We start from the raw sequence: 21,684 nt of genomic DNA, 5'->3' as shown, positions 1-21,684 counted from the left end.
GGCCAATATTACTTCAAATATTGTCTTTTTCTTATCCCTCTTTCTGAGAGTCGAATATGCATATCTAGTATGCCATTGGTATGTTGGTATTTTCTTCTTTTGTTTCTTTCTAGTATTTAAACTGATTAATATCAGTAGGCCTATCTTTTAAGTATGCTGATTCCTTCTCCTGCTTACTCAAATGTCTGTTATACCTTTTTAGTGAATTTTTCACATCTGTTATTATATTATTAAACTCCAGAATTTTAATCTGTGTTTTTTTATTACCAGTTTCTATCTATTGATTGTTACTTTCTATTTAGTGAAATATCATTCTCATTACATTACTTCTTTAGATGTGGTTTCCTTTAGTTCTTTGAACATATTTGTAACATTTAAAGTTTTACCTCATCAGACCAACTCTTGGGTTTCCTCTATGGAAGAGCTTCTATTGCCTATTTTTTTGCCCTGTGTAGGAGCCATAATTCTGTTTCATAGATTTTAGTTGAAAGCTAGACATCCTATCTAATAAAATAGAAACATGGTAATTAGCGTACATCCGCTACCCTTCCCATTGGCTAATCAGCGAGATATGCAAATTAACTGCCAGCCAAGATGGCGGCCGGCAGCCATGCAGCTTGAAACTAACATGAGGCTTGCTTGCTTCAGTGATGGAGGAAACCAACATTTCCCACCTGCCTTGCCGGCCTCTGAGCTTGCAGTTTGAAACATAGTTACAAATATAGAAGCTAAACAAAACCCCAGAAACCTGCTTTCTGCGAGCTGGGATCTCAGAGCTGGAGTTGATACAGTGTTTCGATTATAGAACACAAACAAACCAGATACCTGCTTTCAGCAGCAGAGGCCTCAGAGCTGGAGCCAGAGCTAAAGCTGGCCCAGAATAAAAAAAAAAGAAAAAAAGGAGCAGTTGGGAGCTTCAGTACCTGAAAACAGCCCTCAGCCCCTCACTCAGACTGGCCAGGCACCCCAGTGGGGACCCCCACCCTGAAGGGTGTGTGACCAGCTGCAAACAGCCATCATCCCCTCATCCAGGCTGGCCAGGCACCCCAGTGGGGACCCCCACCCTGATCCAGGACACCCTTCAGGGCAAACCAGCCGGCCCCCACCCATGCACCAGGCGTCTATCCTATATAGTAAAAGGGTAATATGCCTCCCAGCACCAGGATCAGTGGAGCCACGAGGCCTCCTATCACTGGGATCAGCGTGACAGGGGGCAGCACCCAAACCCCTGATCGCCCTGCGGCTCTGTGTGTGACAGGGGGTGTGGCCACAACCTCCCTATCCACCCTGCTCTGTTCCTGACAGGGGAAGGCGCCCCAACCCCCTGATCAGCCCTGCTCTGTGCCTGCTAGGGGGGAGCTCCCCAACTCCCTGATTGCCCTGCGGCTCTGTGTGTGACAGGGTGCAGCGCCCCAACCCCCTGATCAGCCCTGCTCTGTGTGTGACAGAGTGTGGCGCCCCAACCCCCTGATCTGCCCTGCTCTGTGTGTGACAGGGTGCGGTTCCCCTCTCCCTCCCCCCGCCCCCCCCCCCACGGGCCCTGCTCTGTGTGTGACGGGGTAGAGCCATAACCTCCCCATTGGCCCTGCCCTGAGTGTGACAGTGGTGGCGCTCCAACCCCCTGATCAGCCCTGCTGTGTGTGTGACAGGGGGCGGTGCCCCAACTCCCCTATCGGCCCTACTCTGTGAGTGACAGTGGGGAGCTCCTCAACCCCCTGATGGGTTCTGTTCTGTGCATGACAGGGGGGAGCTCCCCAACCCCCTGATGGGTCCTGCTCTGTGCGTGACAGGGTATGGAGCCCCAACCCCCCCTATTGACCCTGCTCTGTGCATGACAGGGTATGGAGCCCCAACTCCCCCGATGGGCCCTGCTCTGTGAGTGACAGGGGGCAGCGCCCCAACCCCCTGATTGGCCCTGCTCTGTGCGTGACAGAGGTGGCGCCGCAACCTCCCCATGGACCCTGCCTTGAGTGTGACAGGGGACGGTGCCCCAACCCCCCAATCAGCCTTACCCTGAGCGTGACTAGGGGTGGCATCGCAACCTCCCAATCCGCCCTGCTCTGTGCATGACAGGGGGCAGCGCCCCAACTCCCCAATCGGCCCTTCCCTGAGCCCGACCAGGGGCTGCACCTAGGGATTGGGCCTGCCCTCTGCCACCTGGGAGCGTCACTAAGCCAGCAGGTCGTTATCTCCCGAGGGGTCCCAGACTGCAAGAGGGCACAGGCTGGGCTGAGGGACCCCCCACTCCTCCCCCGAGTGCACAAATTTTGTACATATATAAAAGGCTAAGTGACTGTCCACCCACCTGCCCATCCCACAGGTAGCTATGACGTGCAATGATCACTAGGGGGCAGATGCTCCCACCAGTAGCTATGACGCAGAAAGCAAGTTTCAACCCGATCCCCGCAGGCCAGGCTGAGGGACCCCACCTGCCGGAGGGACCCCTTCAAGCTGTCCTAGGTGCAGCCGGAAGGACCCTAGGAGGTCGGCTCCAGGGCGTATCTGGCCCATCTCACTCAATCCTGCCCCGCTGGCCACCTTCTAATTAATTTCCTTTCGAAGTGCATGAATCCATGCACTGGGCTACTAGTTTTTAATAATAAAATATGACAACCATGAAAATTTCCTCGTCACACTGAAATGTGTAGTTGTTATAGCTGTTTGCTCAGAGACTTCCCTGGTATATAACTCCCTTTTAACATTTTTCCTACAAACCTTCTATAACTTTCATGAACCTTTTCACAACTTTCATAAACATTCTTACAACTTTAACTCACGTTTTTTTTCCTTTAAAAATGCCTTATGTCCTCTGTTATGAAAACCATACAATATTTAAACCTTAATTTTTCAATGATAACAAAAGAGTAAACAACCAGCATTTCTTAAATTGACATTTATGAACATTCTCACTTTTAAGAAATATAACTTTAATAAAGTACAAGACATTACATTAACAGTTCTAAACTTATTTTATAGATTTTCTGTAATTAAAATTAAAATCAGAAACTTATTGAAATATAAGTTTAAGTTTATATAATATAAACTTAAAACTTATTGAAATATTTAGATGTTTATCGTTGAATCCAGCAATGCTCTAAAGCTTTTAAGATGCCAAAGACTTTAGAAAAGTATGTATAAGCATATGAAACTGGAGAAAAGGCAGGGGGAGGAGGGAGCAGGCCCAGCAGCCTTCCCCTAGGCCTCTAGCTGCTTGGATTTAAAACTGCCACATTTTTCCTTAAATATAACATGCTAAGGTTTGGGTGATAATGAGTTCAGCTTCTGATAATAGCCAGACTGTTAGTAAGCATTTGTAGTTCTGCAGTATAGAATGTTGTTCTTTGGAAAAGGAGGATGGGGGGTGTGAGAAGACACTGAGGTCAGAGCAGTTTTCAGAGCATTTAAGGGGTGAGGATGCTGGCCTTGGGATCTAAAGGCTCAGTGAAGAGTCTCTTCGCCATGTCATGGTACAGAGGAGTTTTGCGAGAAGACTGAAGTTGGGAACACAGAGGCGAGAGTATCTACCGAGTCCTAGAAAGGAGAGTATTTCTTCTTTAGAGGAGGAGACAGTCATGGAGGAGATAAGGTGTTTACAGTCTAAGGAATGGCACGGCTTTGTGGGATGAGAGTGAACTGAAGTAGGTGACTGTCATTTAAGACAACTGGGCTTTATGAGGGGATGCGTGTACCACTCCTGTCGGGCAAGAGGAGTGGATAAGGGGGTATTTAGTAAATGCAGTGTACAGGTCAGGTAGCTAATGACTGTGAGACTGATCCATCAACCCCCATAATAGGGACTGAGGAGGGGACGAGGGTCCCAGCAAATTCGGAGAGGGCAGAATAAGTGGCCCCGGTGTCACTTGAAAAGGAGATCGGCTTACCTGCCACCACAATCATTACCGAGGCTCTGTCCTGGTGATGTAAGCCTGTGGGGCCCTCTTGAGGCCTGGGCAGCTTCAGTCTAGTCCCAGGAGGTCTGGGAGCTCCAAACCAGATCCAGAGGGTGGCCTTGCTGAGTTCTGACCTGGAGGGGCCAGACTACAGTCTGATTTCCAGTGGCCTTCCCTCCCGCACCTTGGGCAGGGCCCAGGCAGGGTCTCAGGTTTGGGCAGGACTTGGTCCTGTGAACTTTCCTGTTGCATTTGAAGCAGGGCCCGGAGGAGGCTTAGCCCCTGACTTACCCTTGGTTGGAGGACCGGAACTTTATTTGGGGTTTATGAGAGTGGTGGCTAGGGGCTGAGAGGCCTTCGTCTGGGCCTCAGCCTTGGCCTGATCTCATCTTTGTTTTTGGATTGGGGTCTCCTTGACTCTACCATTAAAAACCTTAAAGGTCATGTTTAAAAGGTCCCTTTTGGGGTTTAGATCCTTCTGGGCCTATAGAGTCAAGGTTGGTATATTTTCTCATGGCCTGTGTAAGGCGAGAGAGGAAGACTGCAGGATTTTCATGTCTTTCCTGGGTGATCTCTGCTTATTTTTAATAATTAACTGCTTTGTGGGTTGCCTTTCTCAGTTCTTCTAGCAGGCAGAGAACCATGTGGTCTCGAGACCTGTGACCTGTCTGCCCTTCCTGATAGTTCCATTTTGGATCCCTGATAGGGACAGCATCTGCTCTGATTGGGAGGGCAGGGGCCTGCCAGTGGAGAATATTCAGGTAGCCCTGGGCATGAGGCCAGATTTGGTGTCAGCAATCTCCTGAAGGGGGCACTTTAAGGCTAGTGCCAGAGTGGGGGGAGGAAGAGAGCCTAAAACTTGCTTCAGAACTGGTATGAGTTAGGATGGTGGTGGTAGGATCCGCTGTAGGGTGGTAGACTCTCAGGCTGTTGATGCTGAGGAGCTGTAGTCTGGGGGATTGGAGGATGGTCAGCAGGATCAAAAGTGGTGAAGGAGGAGGAGGATTTGAGATGGGGTGGCAGTGGGGCTTACCATGAGGAAGGAAAATCTGTGAGGGAGAGCAGCTGTTAACAGAGAAAAGGATGTGTCCTTGAGTGTAAAAAAGCCTGGATATACAGGACCTCAGGCCATCTGCCCTGCCGGCAGCAGAAGTTCTCAAGATCAGTGAGAATTTGGAAATCAAAAGTACCATTCTCAGGCCATTGGGAACCACTGTCTAATTTGTATTGCAGCCCAGTGGTATTGCAATAGAAAATGAGGCACTTGGGACATAAGTCCTGAGCAAACCCTAGGGCCTGCAGATTCTTAAGAAGACATCCCAGGGGTGTGGTGTGGGGAATGGCCGACTGTGTGTTCCCCATAAGTGGAGGTCTAATCTCCCGTGGACACTAAGAGAAAGGCGTCCCCTTCTCCTCCTGAGCGTCAGAAACATTCGGACGATCACACCTGACCAGTAGGCGTCCCCACAGACAGGTGGACAGGGAACCTGGTTCCCGGGGAGTGTGTCCTGACCGGCACTGGATGTTGGCTAGGAAGTAGCTGTGCAGTCACAGCCCAGAGACTGGCCCCGATTATCCCAGAAAGAAAATGCAGGACAGCCCAAAAGAAAGGGATAAGAGACTCGAGCCACTTACCAGTTAATTCAATGTCTGCAGACATGAAGGGAAAGATGAATGGAGTTGGGGACATATTGGGCTGGGTGATTGGGTCAAGGTGCTACTGGGCTATCAAGGTGGATTCATCTGGCAATAAAATAGAGATGGCAGTTTGCATCTTGAAATAGATAAAATCTATTTTATCTATTTTATTTGGGAGTAGATGAAATCACTTAAATAGTGTGTGACATGTAGAATTTAAATTGGTGGAAATTATACAAGGCAGTCTCTCCTATGACTTTCAAACAAAGCCCATCCTCCTCTCCCACATTCTGCAAATGTTCTCTCCTAGAACATTCCCTTTTGTCATCTCTCTCCTGGCGAACCTCTCTACGGTCTTGCTATCCTGGGAAGGGGATGTGCTCCCACACAAGCCAATCTGGACAACAGTATATATAGTCATAATCAACAATCCCATCACAAAACTACCTTTAAACCACCTCTCTCAGGTTCTGTTCCCCCCTCCCATCTCTTCCTTTCCTTTCTGGAAACTGGGACTTTACAAAATCTGTGCCAAAGGAAGAAAGGCATGTCTGCATTGATGAGAGGAAGACTGTCTGCATCCCCCAAGGTCTTTGTCAGGCCCTATGCTGGACACTAAAGATAAAAAAAAAAAATGAACATCTGCCCCAGCCCACAAGAAATTCCCAGATTGAGGCAGAAACAGGCCCACCAAAGGAGCACTACAGTGTAGAATGGCTGCACCGTGAGAAACCACACGGAAGAGGGGCAATTAGCCCAGGGTGGTGGGAACAGAGGGGCAGTTCCAGAGACTGATCACCCCTGGCAATAGCTCTGCCCATTGCAGCCTGGCACTTAGAGGGGCCAAACCCCATGGTGTTGAGCACAGTGTGCACATAAGACCCCCCACACACCAGTCACATGTCCCCTGTCCCTCTCTCTCCCTCAGGTACAGCTGGGGACTGTTTACAGATTCCTGGTGGCAGATGTTCTTCTCTATTCTCAAAGTCCCTAGGAGCCTGCGGGAGCTGGACCTGAGTGGGAACTCTCTGAGCTGCTCTGCAGTACAGAGTCTTTGTGACGCCCTGAAAAGCCCTCACTGCCACCTGGAAACCTTGATGTGAGTCTGGCCTGGGTTCTGATCTGAAACAGAGATGGACAGGAGACCCAAGGTAGAAGTTGTGTCTAGGATGGGTGTGTGGTCTTTGTTTTTGTTTATGTTTTTAACATTTTTTATTTTTCAATTACAGTTGACATACAATATTATATTAGTTCCAGATGTCCATCCCAGTGATTAGACATTATAAAATTACTAAGTGATCATCCTGAAAAATCCTTGTATCCAACAAATATTCATTGAGCCCCTCTCTGACCATGGCTATTGCAGTAAGCAAACACAGACAGGATTCTGTTTCCACAGAACTTGCAAGTGACTGACATTAACCACAAACAAATGTGTCATTACAGACCCAGATAAGGGCCTGCAGTGGAAAACTACCTTATAAAGTGAATATTGAAGGACATGTGAAGAATACAGAGGGTTTACCTAGGTGAAGCAGGAGGGCAGAAAGGTCAAAGGCCCTGTGGCAGGAGGGAGGATGGGCTGTCATGGGATTGAAAGCAGACAAGTGAGGCTGGAGGATGGAGAGCAAAGGAGGCACAGGAGGCTTCAGAGGTCATGAAGTAAGACTGTCTATACAAGGCCTGGTTGGAGTTTGGGGTTGGTTTTTCTAATGCAATGTGATTATAATCAAAAGGTTGATAAAATCAGTACATTTACAAAGTAGAAAGAGACTGCCATATAAAACTGAGAGCGGAGGATAGCAAGGGTAGAGATTGGGAAACCGGTTCATAGGAAAGTTTCAGTTTTCCAATAAAGATGGTGAGAGGTTGCACTAAGGAAAGTTTCTGCAAGAAATAGTTGTATCTTGGACTATGGTGTCAGCCATGGAAATTGAAAAAAGTGAATGGATTTAAGAGATCTAAAAAGAAAGTAAAATCCAATAGATTAGAATTATGGGGAAAGGGAGTTGGAGATATAGAAGATGATCTTGGGTTCAGGCCAGAGATATGCATGGGATAGTGGCACCTTCACTGAGATGGAAATACTGGAAGAGGAGTGAATGGGGGGTGGAATATCAAGAGTGTGATTTTGTGCAAAATCTTCAAGTTTTTTTGAGATATCCAATGGGAGATGTCAAGCAGGTATCAAATTAACTTACGTGCAAAAATAAGATGCCCCATAAGACAAATCTCAACAAATTTAAGAGAATTGAAACCATGCAAATTATATTACCTGAACATAAATACATGAAACTGGAACTCAATAATAATGGGAAATTTAGGAAATTTACACATACACAGAAATGAAACAACAGACTCCTAAATAAACAATGGGTCAAAGAAGAAATCACAAGGGAAATTTAAAATGCTTTGAGATGAATGAAAACAAAAACAAAACGTATTTGATGCAACTAAATCAGTGCTTGCAGGGAAATGTATATTATCAATGCCTAGATTTTAGAAACAAGGGCTACAACTACTCTCCCATTAGAACTGCCAAACCTAGAACACTGACACCACCAAATGCTCACAAGGTTGTGGAGCAAAAGGAACCCTCAGACATTGCTAGTGGGAATGCAAAGTAATATGGTCATTTTGCAGAATCCTAGTGAACTACACACACCCTTACCAGATGATCCAGCAATTGTGCTCCTTGGTATTTACTCAAATGAGTTGAAAACCTATATCCACACAAAAATCTGCACAACAGTGTTTATGTCAGTTTTATTTGTAATTGCCCAAACTTGAAAGCAACTAAGTTGTCCTTTAGTAGGTGAGCAGATAAAGAAATGATGGTATATCTATACAATGAAATATTATTCAGTATGTGAAAAAAAATGAGCCCTAAAGCTATAAAAAGAACAGGCGAACCTTAACTGCATATTACTAGTTGAATAAAGGACATTCTGAAAAGCTATATACTATATGATCCCAACAGTGTGAAATTCTTAAAAGGACAAAAATATGAAGACAGTAAAAAGATCTGTGATTGCTAGGAGTTTGGGGGAGGTAAGGATAAATTGGCAGAGCATAGTGACTTCTCTATATGACACTATAATGGTGGATACATGTCATTTTATATTTCAAAAAACCATAGAAAGTAAAGCACCAAAAGTGAGCCAAAGTGTAACCTATGGACTTTGGGTGATTATGATGTGTCAATGTAGGTTCATTGATTCCAACAAATTTACTACTCTCCTGCCAGATGTTGATAACAAGGTGGCTGTGTATGTGGGGGCAGAGGTATATAAGAACTCTCCAAAAAGTTCCAGAGACATAGAAACACAGAACAGATTGCAGAACCTCAAAGAGAAGGTGGGAGAGGGTGCCAATTTTGCTGAAAAACTAAAACTATTCTATAAAAGAGAAATAGTCTAGAGCAGTGGTCGGCAAACTGCGGCTCGTGAGCCTCATACGGCTCTTTGGCCCCTTGAATGTGGCCACAAAGTTTCAATCGCACTGTAAGTGCACGCCCACACCTGGTATTTTGTGGAAAAGCCACACTCAAGGGGCCACAGTTTGTCCACCACTGGTCTAGGGGATTAAAAATGGCTCAGAGTAAGTGGATGCTGCATGGACATGCTCCTAGGCTAGCAATATATTAAAAAGATCATACACCATGATCAAGTGGGATTATTCCAGGGATGCAAGGCTTGTATAATATTTGCAAATCAGTAAACGTGAAACCTCACATAAACAGACTGAAAGACAAAAATCACATGATCCTATCAATAGACACAGAAAAGGCATTCAACAAAATCCAACACCCATGTTTGATAAAAACTCTTAGCAAAGTGGGAATAGAGGGAACATATCTCAACACAATAAAGGCCATATATGACAAATCTACAGCCAACATCATACTCAAAGGGCAAAAACTAAAACCATTTCCCCTAAGAACAGGAACAAGACAGGGATGCCCACATTCACCACTCCTGTTTGACCTAGTACTGGAAGTGCTAGCCATAGCAATCAGACAAGAAGAAATAATAAAAGGAATCCAAATTGGACAAGAAGTAAAACTGTCATTATTCACAGATGACATGATATTGTACATAGAAAACCCCAAAGACTCCATCAAAAAACTACTAGACTTGCCCTAGCTGGTTTAGCTCAGTGGATAGAGGATCAGCCTGCAGACTGAAGAGTCTCAGGTTCGATTCTGGTCAAAGGCACATGCCTGGGTTGTGGGCTCGCCCCCGAGTAGAGGGCATTCGGGAGACAGCTGATCACTGATTCTCTCTCATCATTGATGTTTCTATCTCTCTCTCCCTCTCTCTTCCTCTCTGAAATCAATAAAAATATATATTTTTAAAGAACTACCAGACTTAATAAATGAATTTGGCAATGTAGTAGGATACAAAATTAACACCCAGAAATCTATGGCTTTTTAATACACCAATAATGAATTCACAGAAAGAAAAACTGAAAAAAACAATCCCATTTATCATTGCACCAAAAAAATTAAGATACCTAGGAATAAACTTAACTAAGGAGATAAAAGGCCTGTACTCAGAAAATTACCGGACATTGAAAAAAGAGATAAAGACATAAACAAATAGAAGAATATGCCGTGTTCATAGATTGGTAGAATCAATGTCATTAAAATGTCCACCCTACCCAAAGCAATCTATAGATTTAATGCAATCTCCATTAAGATACCAATGGAATATTTCACAGACTTAGAAAAAACCCTCCAAAATTTCATATGGAAATTTCATATGAATACAAAAAAAAGACCCCAAATAGCCACAGCAATCCTGAGAAAGAAGAACAAAGTTGGAGGGATCACAATACCAGATCTCAAGCTATATAACAAAGCCACTGTTCTCAAAACTGCCTGGTACTGGCACAAGAACAGACATATAGACCAATGAAACCGAACAGAAAATCTAGATATTGACCAAAGCCATTAGGCTCAATTAATATTTGACAAAGAAGGCAAGAGCATACAATGGAGTCAAGACAGTCTCTTCAATAAATGGTTTTGGAAAAATTGGACAGATACATGCAAAAAAAAGGAACTAGACCACCAACTTACACCATACACAAAAATAAACTCAAAATGGATAAAAGACTTACATGTAATTTGGGAAACCATAAAAATCTTAGAAGAATCCATAGGCAGCAAAATATCAGACATATCTCATAGAAGTATCTTTACTGATACAGTTCCTAGGGCAATGGAAACTCAGGGGAAAATAAACAAACAAGACTACATCAAAATAAAAAGCTCCTGCACAGCAAAGGAAACCAGCAACAAAACAAGAAAGCCCACTACATGGGGAAACATATTTGCCAATGATATCTCCAATAAGGGTTTAATCTCCAACATTTACAGGGAACTCATACAACTTAACAAAAGGAAGATAAATAATCCATCAAAAAATGGGCAAAAGACCTAAATAGACACTTTTCAAAAGAGGACATTCAGAAAGCCAAGAGACATATGAAAACATGCTCAAAGTCACTAACCATCTGAGAGATGCAAATAAAAATGACAATGAGGTACCATCTCACACCTGTCAGACTGGCTATCATCAACAAATCAACAAACCACAAGTGCTGGCGAGGATGCGGAGAAAAAGGAACACTGGTGCACTGCTGGTGAGAATGCAGACTGGTGTAGCCACTGTGGAAAACAGTATGGAGTTTCTTCATAAAGTTAAAAATGGAACTCCCATTTGACCCAGTGATCCCACTTCTAGTAATATATCCCAAGAAATCAGAAACACCAATCAGAAAGGATATATGCACCCCTATGTTCATAGCAGCACAATTCACCATAGCTAAGATCTGGAAACAGCCTAAGTGCCCATCAGTAGATGAATGGATTAGAAAATGGTGGTACATCTACACGATGGAATACTATGCTGCTGTGAAAAAAAGAAGGAATTCTTACCATGTGCAACAACATGGATGGACCTGGAGAGCATTATGCTAAGTGAAATAAGCCATTTGGAGAAAGATAAATATCACTGATCTCACTCATTTGTGGAATATAACGAACAACATAAACTGATGAAAAAGATAGAGCCAGAGGAAAAAAATATTATTTTAGAATATAATAGAAGTAATCCTGTTATTTGCAGATCTTTAATATTTCCTACAACTTTTGTGATATTATACTATGTCAGTACAGTTTTGGTAGTAGCATATTTAAAATCTTTTCTCTTGAAATATTAATGTTTATTGCATGTAACATTATTATATTTAAAATAATTTATCTTGAAAAAGTAAAATAAAATAAAGAATAGAAAACAAAAATAAATAAATAAATAAGAAATAGTCTATTAAAAAAAAAAAATGAAGGGGCCAAAAGGAGAAAAGAAAGAGAAGATGGAGGAGGAAGAGGAGAAGCTCAAATCAATAACTTAATACTTCATTTTAAGAATAAAGGGGAGAACCAAGATGGCGACATAGGTTAACGCCAGAGTTTGCTGCTTTGAACAACTACTTCAAAAGTGAAACTAAAAGACGGAAGGGACATCACCCAGAACCACAGGAATGCTGGCTGAGTGGAAGTCCTACAACTAGAAGGAAAGAGAAACGGATACGGACACTCAGAGGAGGCACAGTGCTGAAGTCAAATTCTGAGGTGCGGAGTGCACGAGCGGGCTGGCGGAGGAGGGCGCGGTTGGCGTTTTCAATCGGGAGGGATTCGCAGACTCTGAGCTCCAGATCCGGGCGAGTCTTTAGCAACCCAGACTCAAACGGGAGAAGCGGGACTGTCTGGCTTCGGTCAGAGCGAGTGCAGCTTTCTCTCCAAGCTTTGCAGCGGTTGCTGGGACTCAGAGAGGCAGAGCCCCTGGGGACAGGACTGAGAGCTGCCATAACTGCTCTCTCCGCCCCACCCTGTTGATCCTGTGCGACCCGCCCCGCCCAAGCCCTGCACAGAGGCATTTGCCGGATAGCCTCAGGCAAAGGCTAGATTAGCACCTCCCTAGAAGACAGAAGTTCTCTCACTGCTGACACAGCTGATTCTCACAGCTACTTGGCCTGGAGGTCAAACCCTCCCTGGTATTGGCTACAACAATCAAGGTTTAACTATAAGACTGGGAACAAAGACCACTAGGGGGTACACCAAGGAAGCATAACAAAATGCAGAGACAAAGAAACAGGACAAAATTGTCAATGGAAGATATAGAGTTCAGAACCACACTTTTAAGGTCTCTCAAGAACTGTTTAGAAGCCGCCGATAAACTTAATGAGATCTACAAGAAAACTAATGAGACCCTCGATGTTATATTGGGGAACCAACTAGAAATTAAGCATACACGGACTGAAATAACAAATATTATACAGACTCCCGACAGCAGACCAGAGGAGCGCAAGAATCAAGTCAATGATTTGAAATGCGATGAAGCAAAAAACACCCAACCGGAAAAGCAAAATGAAAAAAGAATCCAAAAATGCGAGGATAGTGTAAGGAGCCTCTGGGACAGCTTCAAGCGTACCAACATCAGAATTATAGGGGTGCCAGAAGATGAGAGAGAGCAAGATATTGAAAACCTATTTGAAGAAATAATGACAGAAAACTTCCCCCACCTGGTGAAAGAAATGGACTTACAGGTCCAAGAAGCGCGGAGAACCCCAAACAAAAGGAATCCAAAGACAACCACACCAAGACACATCATAATTAAAATGCCAAGAGCAAAAGACAAAGAGAGAATCTTAAAAACAGCAAGAGAAAGAAACCCAGTTACCTACAAGGGAATACCCATATGACTGTCAGCTGATTTCTCAACAGAAACTTTGCAGGCCAGAAGGGAGTGGCAAGAAATATTCAAAGTGATGAATACCAAGAACCTACAACCAAGATTACTTTATCCAGCAAAGCTATCATTCAGAATTGAAGGTCAGATAAAGAGCTTCACAGATAAGGAAAAGCTAAAGGAGTTCATCACCACCAAACCAGGATTATATGAAATGCTGAAAGGTATCCTTTAAGAAGAGGAAGAGGAAGAAAAAGGTAAAGATACAAATTATGAACAACAACATGCATCTATCAACAAGTGAATCTAAGAATCAAGTGAATAAATAATCTGATGAACAGAATGAACTGTTGATTATAATAGAATCAGGGACATAGAAAGGGAATGGACTGACTATTCTTGGGGGGGGAAGGGGTGTGGGAGATTCGGGAAGAGACTGGACAAAAATCGTGCACCTATGGATGAGGACAGTGGGTGGGGAGTGAGGGCGGAGGGTGGGGCGGGAACTGGGAGGAGGGGAGTTATGGGGGGGAAAAAGAGGAACAAATGTAATAATCTGAACAATAAAGATTTAATTAAAAAATAAAAAATAAAAAAAAATAAAAATAAAAAAAAATTAACCTAAAGACAAAAAAAAAAAAAAAAAAAGTACAACTAAAAGACTGAACGGACATCATCCAGAACCACAGGAAGGCTGGCTGAGTGGAAATTCTACAACTATAAGGAAAGAGAAAAGCTTACCGAGACTCAGAGGAGGAGCAGTGCGGAAGTAAAATACTAAGGTACAGAGGCGCACGTGGAGCGAGCAGGTGGCTGAGGGCGCGGTTGTCTTTTTCAATCGGGAGGGAGTCTCAGGCTCTGAGCTCAAGTTCTGGGCAAGTCTTTGGGGACCCATACTCATACGGGAGAAACGGGACTGTCTGGCATTGGTCAGAACTCGAGAGCAGCTTTCTCTCGGAGGTGCTTGCAGTGATTACCAGGACACTGAGAAGCGGAGCCTCTGAGGGCAGGACTGAGAGCAGCCGTAACTGCTATCCCAGCCCTGTTGATCCCGTGAGACCTGCCCCGCCCAAGCCCTGCATGGAGGCTTTTGCTGGGTAGCCTCAGGCACAGGCTAGATTAGCACCTCCCTAGAGATCTAGAAGCTGGTGTGCCTGGTGGTCAGAGTGGGACCATCCAGTTTGCAGCTCCTCAGATCAATAAAGGACACACTCAGGGGGCAGACTCAGTGAGCACCAAAGCCCCACTGAAGCAAGAACTTCTCCCACTGCGGACACAGCTGATTCTCACAGCCAATTGGCCTGGAGGTCAATTCCTGCCAGTGATACCTACAACAATCAAGGCTTAACTACAACAAGACTGTGCACAACGACCACAAGGGGGTGCACCAAGAGTGTCCTCCTCAGGTAATTGGGGAGGCTGAACCACTGGGCCCTAGAGGACACTTAGCACAGAAAACCACTTTATCAACACAGAGTAGCATAAAAAAATGCGGAGACAAAGAAACAGGACACAAATGACAGAAATGGAGGAAAGCAAACTACTGGATATAGAGTTCAAAACCACACTTTTAAGGTTTTTCAAGAACTTTCTAGAAGCCGCCGATAAATTTAGTAAGACCCTCGAAAAGACTGGTGAGACCGCTGATAAATGTAGTGAGATTCTCAAGAAATCTAGTCAGACCCTCGAGGTTATGATAATCTGAACAATAAATATTTAATTTAAAAAAAAAGAACAAGGAAAAAAAAAGAATAAAAAAAGAAACATCAATAAAATGAGGAAATATAACAAAATGCAAGCAGAAGAGTGAAAGTAATATAAACTTGATTGGGGATAAATAAAAAAGAGAATACAAAAACAATACAGAAAATAATGACACCAAATAATAGAGCTTTGCAAAGATCAACAAAATTGACAGACTTTTAGCTAGACTGACTAGGATAAATTAGACAATTCAAATTACAAAATTCAGGAATGACAGAGAGATCATCCAATTGAACTCAGAGAAAAAAATTTTAAAGAACTTTAATGGAATATTATGACGCAGGGGTGGGCAAACTTTTTGACTCGAGGGCCACAATGGGTTCTTAAACTGGACCGGAGGGCCGGAACAAAAGCGTGGATGGAGTGTTTGTGTGAACTAATATAAATTCAAAGTAAACATCATTACATAAAAGGGTACAGTCTTTTTTTTTTTTAGTTTTATTCATTTCAAATGGCCAGTTGCGGCCCGAAGGCCATAGTTTGCTCATGGCTGCGCTAGAGGCATGGGTGGGGCCCAGCAGGCTAGCCCTGATTGGGCGTTTGGGCTGGACCGGCGGGGGCGGGGGGGGAGGGGGGGGGACCACGGGCAGTTGGCCAGCTGGCCCGTCCCGATGTGGGGGGCAATAGGGGACAGGGCCGGCCAGAGGAAGGGCCTGGAGAAGGCCCACTAAGCTGGAGCTGTGCATGGGCCCCAGGCTTCCGAGGGAGGAAACAGAAACCACCAGAAGGCTCTGCAAACAGGCCCTGAGCTCCCTTTGGCCAGGCGGACTCAGAGCTGGTGTCTCTGTGTACATTAGACACAGCCCGGCACTCGCCTTTGTCTGCTGGTCACATCCATTGCATCGAAAAACTTGTTCCCCTTCTTCTCTTTGGGCCCTTGCAACAAATACAGGCCAATTGGAAGATGCGGGCCCCAGTGGCAGTCAGGCCGCACAATCACTCAGAATTTAGGCCTAAAACAACTGGGTAGCAATCTCCACAGAACAGAACACACTGTTTTAGAGTCTTAATTCTCCCCTAAAACGTGCCCAGCTGCTCCTCTGTAACCAGGATAGACTGAACTAAGGAACCAAAGACCAAATTTCCTTTGAGGTGGGATCCACCTGGAACTGGCTGGTGGCAAGGCCCCTCACAAGCGGCTGCCTTCACCCCAAGCTTGGTGTGCTCTGAGCAGGTCCATTTCTGGCAGTGCCAGGTCCTAGGCTGCTGGTCAGGCAGCAGGTCCACACGGTTTCTCTCCGCCGCCTTCCTGGCCTCCAGAGCAGTACCCTCTGGCCTGGCGTGCCAGGCGGCTGTCACTAGAGCCAGGACTCAGAGAGCAAAGGAGCTGGCCCCTGCCAACAGAGACCTGCAGGTGGTCCGGCCATGCCCCTCACCCCACTTCTCAGTCTCCCTCGCATGGATCAGGCCAAAGCCCGCTGCCCGAGACTGGTGCCATGTGGGTATGGTTGCAGTGCGGAGAGGGGCACCCTAACCTGCCAACCCTGGTGACAGTCATCTCAGTGCCCAGCTGATTGAATTCATCCCACAGAGCCTTCATCTCAAGCTGCACCCTCACGGTGGCCACCTTCACATTCTTCCTTACTGGCGCCTTGGCAGCAGCCCTGCCACTGGCCCCAGAGCCCTCGGGCTGGCAGCGGTGCTGGTGGCCTCCCCATGGCCGGCACATCATAGCGACTGGTCGTTCAGCTGTAATGGTCGCTGGGCTTTTATTATATAGACTAGAGGCCTGTTGCACAAAATCGTACATGGGAGGAGGGGGAGTGTCCCTCAGCCTAGCCTGTGCCCTCTCGCAATCCAGGACACCTTGGGTAGGGTCCCTAGGCCTGGCCGGCAATCAGAGCCTATCAGGGCCGCTGCTTGCCATCTGTGTGGCTCTGTTGTCCCCCCACCACCAGTGGCCTCCCTCTGAGGGGGACAGGTGTGGGGCGTGATCACTTGGCTGGCCTGGGCCTCCCTCTGCGGGGCAATCCACCGTGGGGAACCCTCAGGGAGGCCACGCCCCCAGATCGATCACCCAACAGAGGGAGGCCACGCCCACCCAGCCAGGGCTCCAGGATTGGTCACCACACAGAGGGTGACCTGGGCATCCCTCTTTGGGGCAATCGCTGATCCCCCCATCCCCTGATCAATCGCCCGCCAGCTGGTGGCCTGGGCCTCCCTCTGCGGGGGGATCATGGGGCAATGGCAGGGCCCCCTGACCAATCTCATCACACCCGCCTTGGCTGTCCTGGTGCCAGTGCATGAAGGTCGTCCAAACAGTCATTCTGCTATTTGGTCGTTCAGTCGATTTGCATATTACTTTTATTATTATAGATATTGTAAGCCAACAAATTAAATACCCTAAATGAAATGGATCATTTTCTACAAAAACACAGATACAAACTTCTGTCTCAAAAAGATTTGGAGCCGAAACCGGTTTGGCTCAGTGGATAGAGCGTCGGCCTGCGGACTGAAGGGTCCCAGGTTCGATTCCAGTCAGGGGCATGTGCCTGGGTTGCGGGCACATCCCCAGTGGGAGATGTGCAGGAGGCGGCTGATCGATGTTTCTTTCCCATCGGTGTTTCTGGTTCTCTATCTCTCTCCCTTCCTCTCTGTAAAAAATCAATAAAATACATTTAAAAAAAAAAGATTTGGAGGCCCCAGTGACTGAGCCACCGCCGAGGACTCAGCAAGCTCCCCCTTGAGCCCCCCTCGCTTTCCAACGCTCCGTCCCCCCTGCCCACCTTCTCCAGCCGCAGCCTTCCGCAGGCCGTTTCCACCGAGGAAAAGGAATTGTATCGTATGTCCGCTATCCAGAACCTCCACTCTTTCGACCCCTTTGCTGATGCAAGTAAGGGTGATGACCTGCTTCCCGCTGGCACTGAGGATTATATCCATATAAGAATTCAACAGAGAAACGGCAGGAAGACCCTTACTACTGTCCAATGGATCGCTGATGATTACGATAAAAAGAAACTAGGGAAGGCCTTTAAGAAGAAATTTGCCTGCAATGGTACTGTAATTGAGCATCCAGAATATGGAGAAGTAATTCAGCTGCAGGGTGACCAGCGCAAGAACATATGCCAGTTCCTCGTCGAGATTGGACTGGCTAAGGACGACCAGCTGAAGGCTCATGGGTTTTAAGTGCTTTTGGCTCACAGAAGCTTAAGTGAGGATTTCTTTGCAATGAGTAGAATTTCCCTCCTGTCCCTTGTCACAAGTTTAAAAACCTCACAGCTGGTATAATGTAACCATTTGGGGTCTGCTTTTCACTTGGACTGGTGTAACTCCTTCATGCAATAAACTGAAAAGAGCCATGCTGTCTAGTCTTGAAGTTCCTCATTTAAACAGAGGTCAAGCAGTAGGCGCCTGGCAGTGTCCAGCCTGAAACGGAGCAATACCGTGATGTTTCAGCCAAGCCCATGTCTGGCCAAAGCTCCTCACCAGAGTTCCCTGCCCTCAGAGAATGTCACCGCCTGAGCAGCCTTCAGTGAAGCTGGGAGGAGAGGGGTAAGGCAGCAGCGGCATGTGTACCACTAGAGGGAGCCTTCCGCAACCACAGATCTACACCTGACCAAGCGATGGAGCTTAGAGCAAGCAGCCTGCCACCTTCCCTCCAGTGAGGTGTAAGGACTTGTGGCTTGCCACCAAGGTCTTTTTGACCAGACAGATCCTAGCTAATTGTCCAAACACCATAATTTGAGGCCAACCTTCTTATCAGAGTTAAACTTTTGACAAGGGAACAAATTTCAAACTGAAGTGTCAGTCATGTAGCTAGCTGCAGAGCTTGCAACTTCCTAGCAACAGCTGCCCAATGCCATGTGAAGTAAAGAAACAAAAATGATTTTGGGGGTGTTCTTTTTTCCCTCCTTCAGTTTTAATGTTATGTTATGTATTTAAACCCTTATTTAAATAAAACTTGTTTTCAGAAACAAACAAAAAAAAGATTTGGAAATTTAAATAAACCTTTAACAAGTAAAGAGATTAATTTAGTAAACAAAACCTTCCCACAGCCAAACCGGTTTGGCTCAGTGGATAGAGCATCGGCCTGTGGACTGAAGGGTCCCAGGTTCGATTCCAGTCAAGGGCATGTACCTTGGTTGCGGGCACATCCCCAGTGGGGGCCATGCAGGAGGCAGCTGATCGATCACTCTCATTGATGTTTCTAACTCTCTATCCCTCTCCCTTCTTCTCTGCAAAAAATCAATAAAATATTTTTTTTAAAAAAAAAACCTTCCTATAATGGAAACCCAGGCCAGATGACTTCAGTGATTAATTCTACAAAATCTTTAAAAGAGAATTAATACCAACATTCTGAAACTCTGCAAAAAAGAAGAAGAAGAAGGAGGAGGAGGGGGAGGTGGAGGAGGAGGAGGAGTGGGAATATTTGGCAACTCACTCTATGATGACAGCATTACCCTGATATCAAAATCCGATGAAGACAAGCAAAGTCATTATAAGATATAAAAAAAACCTAAAGATCAATATGCCTTATGCATAAAAACACAAAAATTCTTTTTTTTCCACAAACCACTGCTTTTTTAAAAATTTTGTTTTATTAAAGTATTACAAAGAGTATTACATATGTCTCCTTCCCCCCTCCTTGACATTCCCCCAGCCTCCCCTACCCCCCAGTGTCTTGTGTTCATTGGTTATTCTTATATGCATGCATACAAGTCCTTCGGTTGATCTCTTACCACCCCACCCCCCCGCAACCCTTTCCAGGCTTCCCACTGTAGTTTGACAGTTTGCTCAATGCTGCTCTGCCTCTGTATCTATTTTTGTTCATCAGTTTATAATGGTCTTTATTATCCATAAATGAGTGAGATCATGTGGTATTTTTCTCGGCTTCCCAGGGGCCGTCGCAGCCTCGCAGGGGCTATCTCATCCTCACAGGGTTCGTTTCAGCCTCACAGGGGCCGTCTCAGCCTCATAGGGGCCGTCGCAGCCTCGCAGGGGGTGCCGCATCCCACATTGGGGGTGAAGGTACAAGTCAGAAGCTCCTCTCTATGTCTCTCCTGCTGCTCCCTTGCGTATCGCCGATGCTGGAAGTTTCTGAGAGCAGTCTGCAGGTGCTGGACATCATACTTTAACTGGTCAACACGAAGTTTGACATTCTGTCTTTTGTTGGGCGACTCCTTGCTGGACAAAATCTCCAGGCGTTCTTGGTGGCTGAATATCTGGTATGCTTGCTTGGATTTCGTTTTCTACTAAGTGCACAGACTGCTTGTCTGCCGTCTTCCAGCGTCCCATGTGAGACTGGATCTGGTGGACCTGCTTGTGCATTTGCTGGTACAGCGGTTCCATGTCGTCGGCCCAGCCGGGTCCTGCTCCGGCTTCCTCCGAACCTGATTCTGCTTCTTGAGTGTGTCCCTTATGTATGCGAGGAGTTGAAATAAGCAGTTTGTTGGGTTAGGCTGCAAAAGTGCAGGTGGTTTCTTTTGTGCCACTGGCACAGCTTGGGCGGGGATGTAAATTGAGTAGGGCGGGGCCTCCGGGAATCACCAGGGTAGAGCAAAGAGAAATGGTGTCTCCGAGACTCCTCGCCTCTCCGCAACTCCCGCGTCTCTGCGTCCCCGAGTGCTGGCAAGCAGCTCCGCAAGAAAGCCACCCTCACTCTCCGACCCACTGCAAGGCCGTCCCGCCTCTCCCCATAGGGGTCTGGAACCTCAGAATCCCGCCCCAAACGAGCTCAGTGGATTCGAGAGTTTGTAACCCCTTCCTATTGAAAAAAACCGCGCACCCAGTTGCAGCCCGCCTGGCGCGCACGACTCCGTAGATCTGTTCTTGGCGCCTCTGTACATCCTACTCAGTCTCAATGCTCTTCTTTCTTTCCTTCCAGTTGTAGAGCTTCCACTGGGCCAGCTTTCCCATGGTTCTGAATGATAGCTGTTTGTCTTATAGTTGGTAGTTTCAATGTTGTTGTGGGAGGCAGCACGCACAGGTCTGTACCTTACGCCACCATCTTGGTTCCTCAAAACACAAAAATTCTTAACAAAATACTAAAAGAATATAAAAAGATTATAGAGCATGACCAAGTGGGACTTACCCCAGGAACACAAAGTTGGTTTAACCCAGGAAAATCAATCAATGCAATACATCATGTTAACAGGATAAAGCATAAAAACTACATGATCATCTCAATAGACAGAAAAAGCAGTTGACAAAACCTAATACCTGTCACATTAACAACACTCAGTTAACTAGGAGTAGAAGGAAACTTTCTCAGCTTGATAAAGGCCACCTATGAAAAACCCACAACTAACATTACACTTAATGCGGAAAGGCTGCATGTTTTCCTCTAACATCAGGAACAGACAAACCTCTCCACTCTTTCCATGTCTATTTAACTTTACCCTAGAGGTTCTCACCAGAGAAATTAGGTAAGAAAATGAAATGAAAGTATTCCATATTATAAAGGAAAAAGTAAAACTATCTCTATTTGCGGCTTTCATGATTATATGTAAAAGTCCTAAGGAAGGCACACACAAAAATAGCTATTAGAACTAATAAACTAGCAAGTTTTCAGGATAAAAGGTCAATATATAAACATCAATTGTATTTCTACATATTAGCAATAAACAATCTAAAATGTAATTAAGAAAACAACTGCATTTACAATAGTATCAAAAATAATGGAATATTTAGGAATA

General features: G+C 45.6%; 2 protein-coding genes across 2 annotated transcripts in view; both read left to right on the top strand.

Moving 5' to 3' along the window:
- LOC118671512 (NACHT, LRR and PYD domains-containing protein 1-like) overlaps positions 1-21,684 on the top strand; it is a 67,854-nt gene that overhangs the window by 10,392 nt on the left and 35,778 nt on the right. The window contains exon 3 of the mRNA XM_036339773.1: positions 17,801-18,168. Within this exon, the coding sequence (XP_036195666.1) occupies positions 17,801-18,168 (368 nt within the window). The remainder of the gene's footprint in view (positions 1-17,800; positions 18,169-21,684) is intronic.
- On the top strand, positions 17,759-18,967 carry LOC118672274 (eukaryotic translation initiation factor 1-like). Its single transcript, XM_036341869.1, has one exon. The coding sequence runs from the start codon at positions 17,834-17,836 to the stop codon at positions 18,173-18,175; it is 342 nt and encodes a 113-aa protein (XP_036197762.1). The 5' UTR covers positions 17,759-17,833; the 3' UTR covers positions 18,176-18,967.

Source organism: Myotis myotis, unplaced genomic scaffold (assembly GCF_014108235.1).
Source record: "Myotis myotis isolate mMyoMyo1 unplaced genomic scaffold, mMyoMyo1.p scaffold_m19_p_17, whole genome shotgun sequence".
Classification (NCBI taxonomy): domain Eukaryota; kingdom Metazoa; phylum Chordata; class Mammalia; order Chiroptera; family Vespertilionidae; genus Myotis; species Myotis myotis.
Note: the sequence above shows the minus strand (reverse complement) of the source record. Positions and strands in the feature narration are given on the sequence as shown.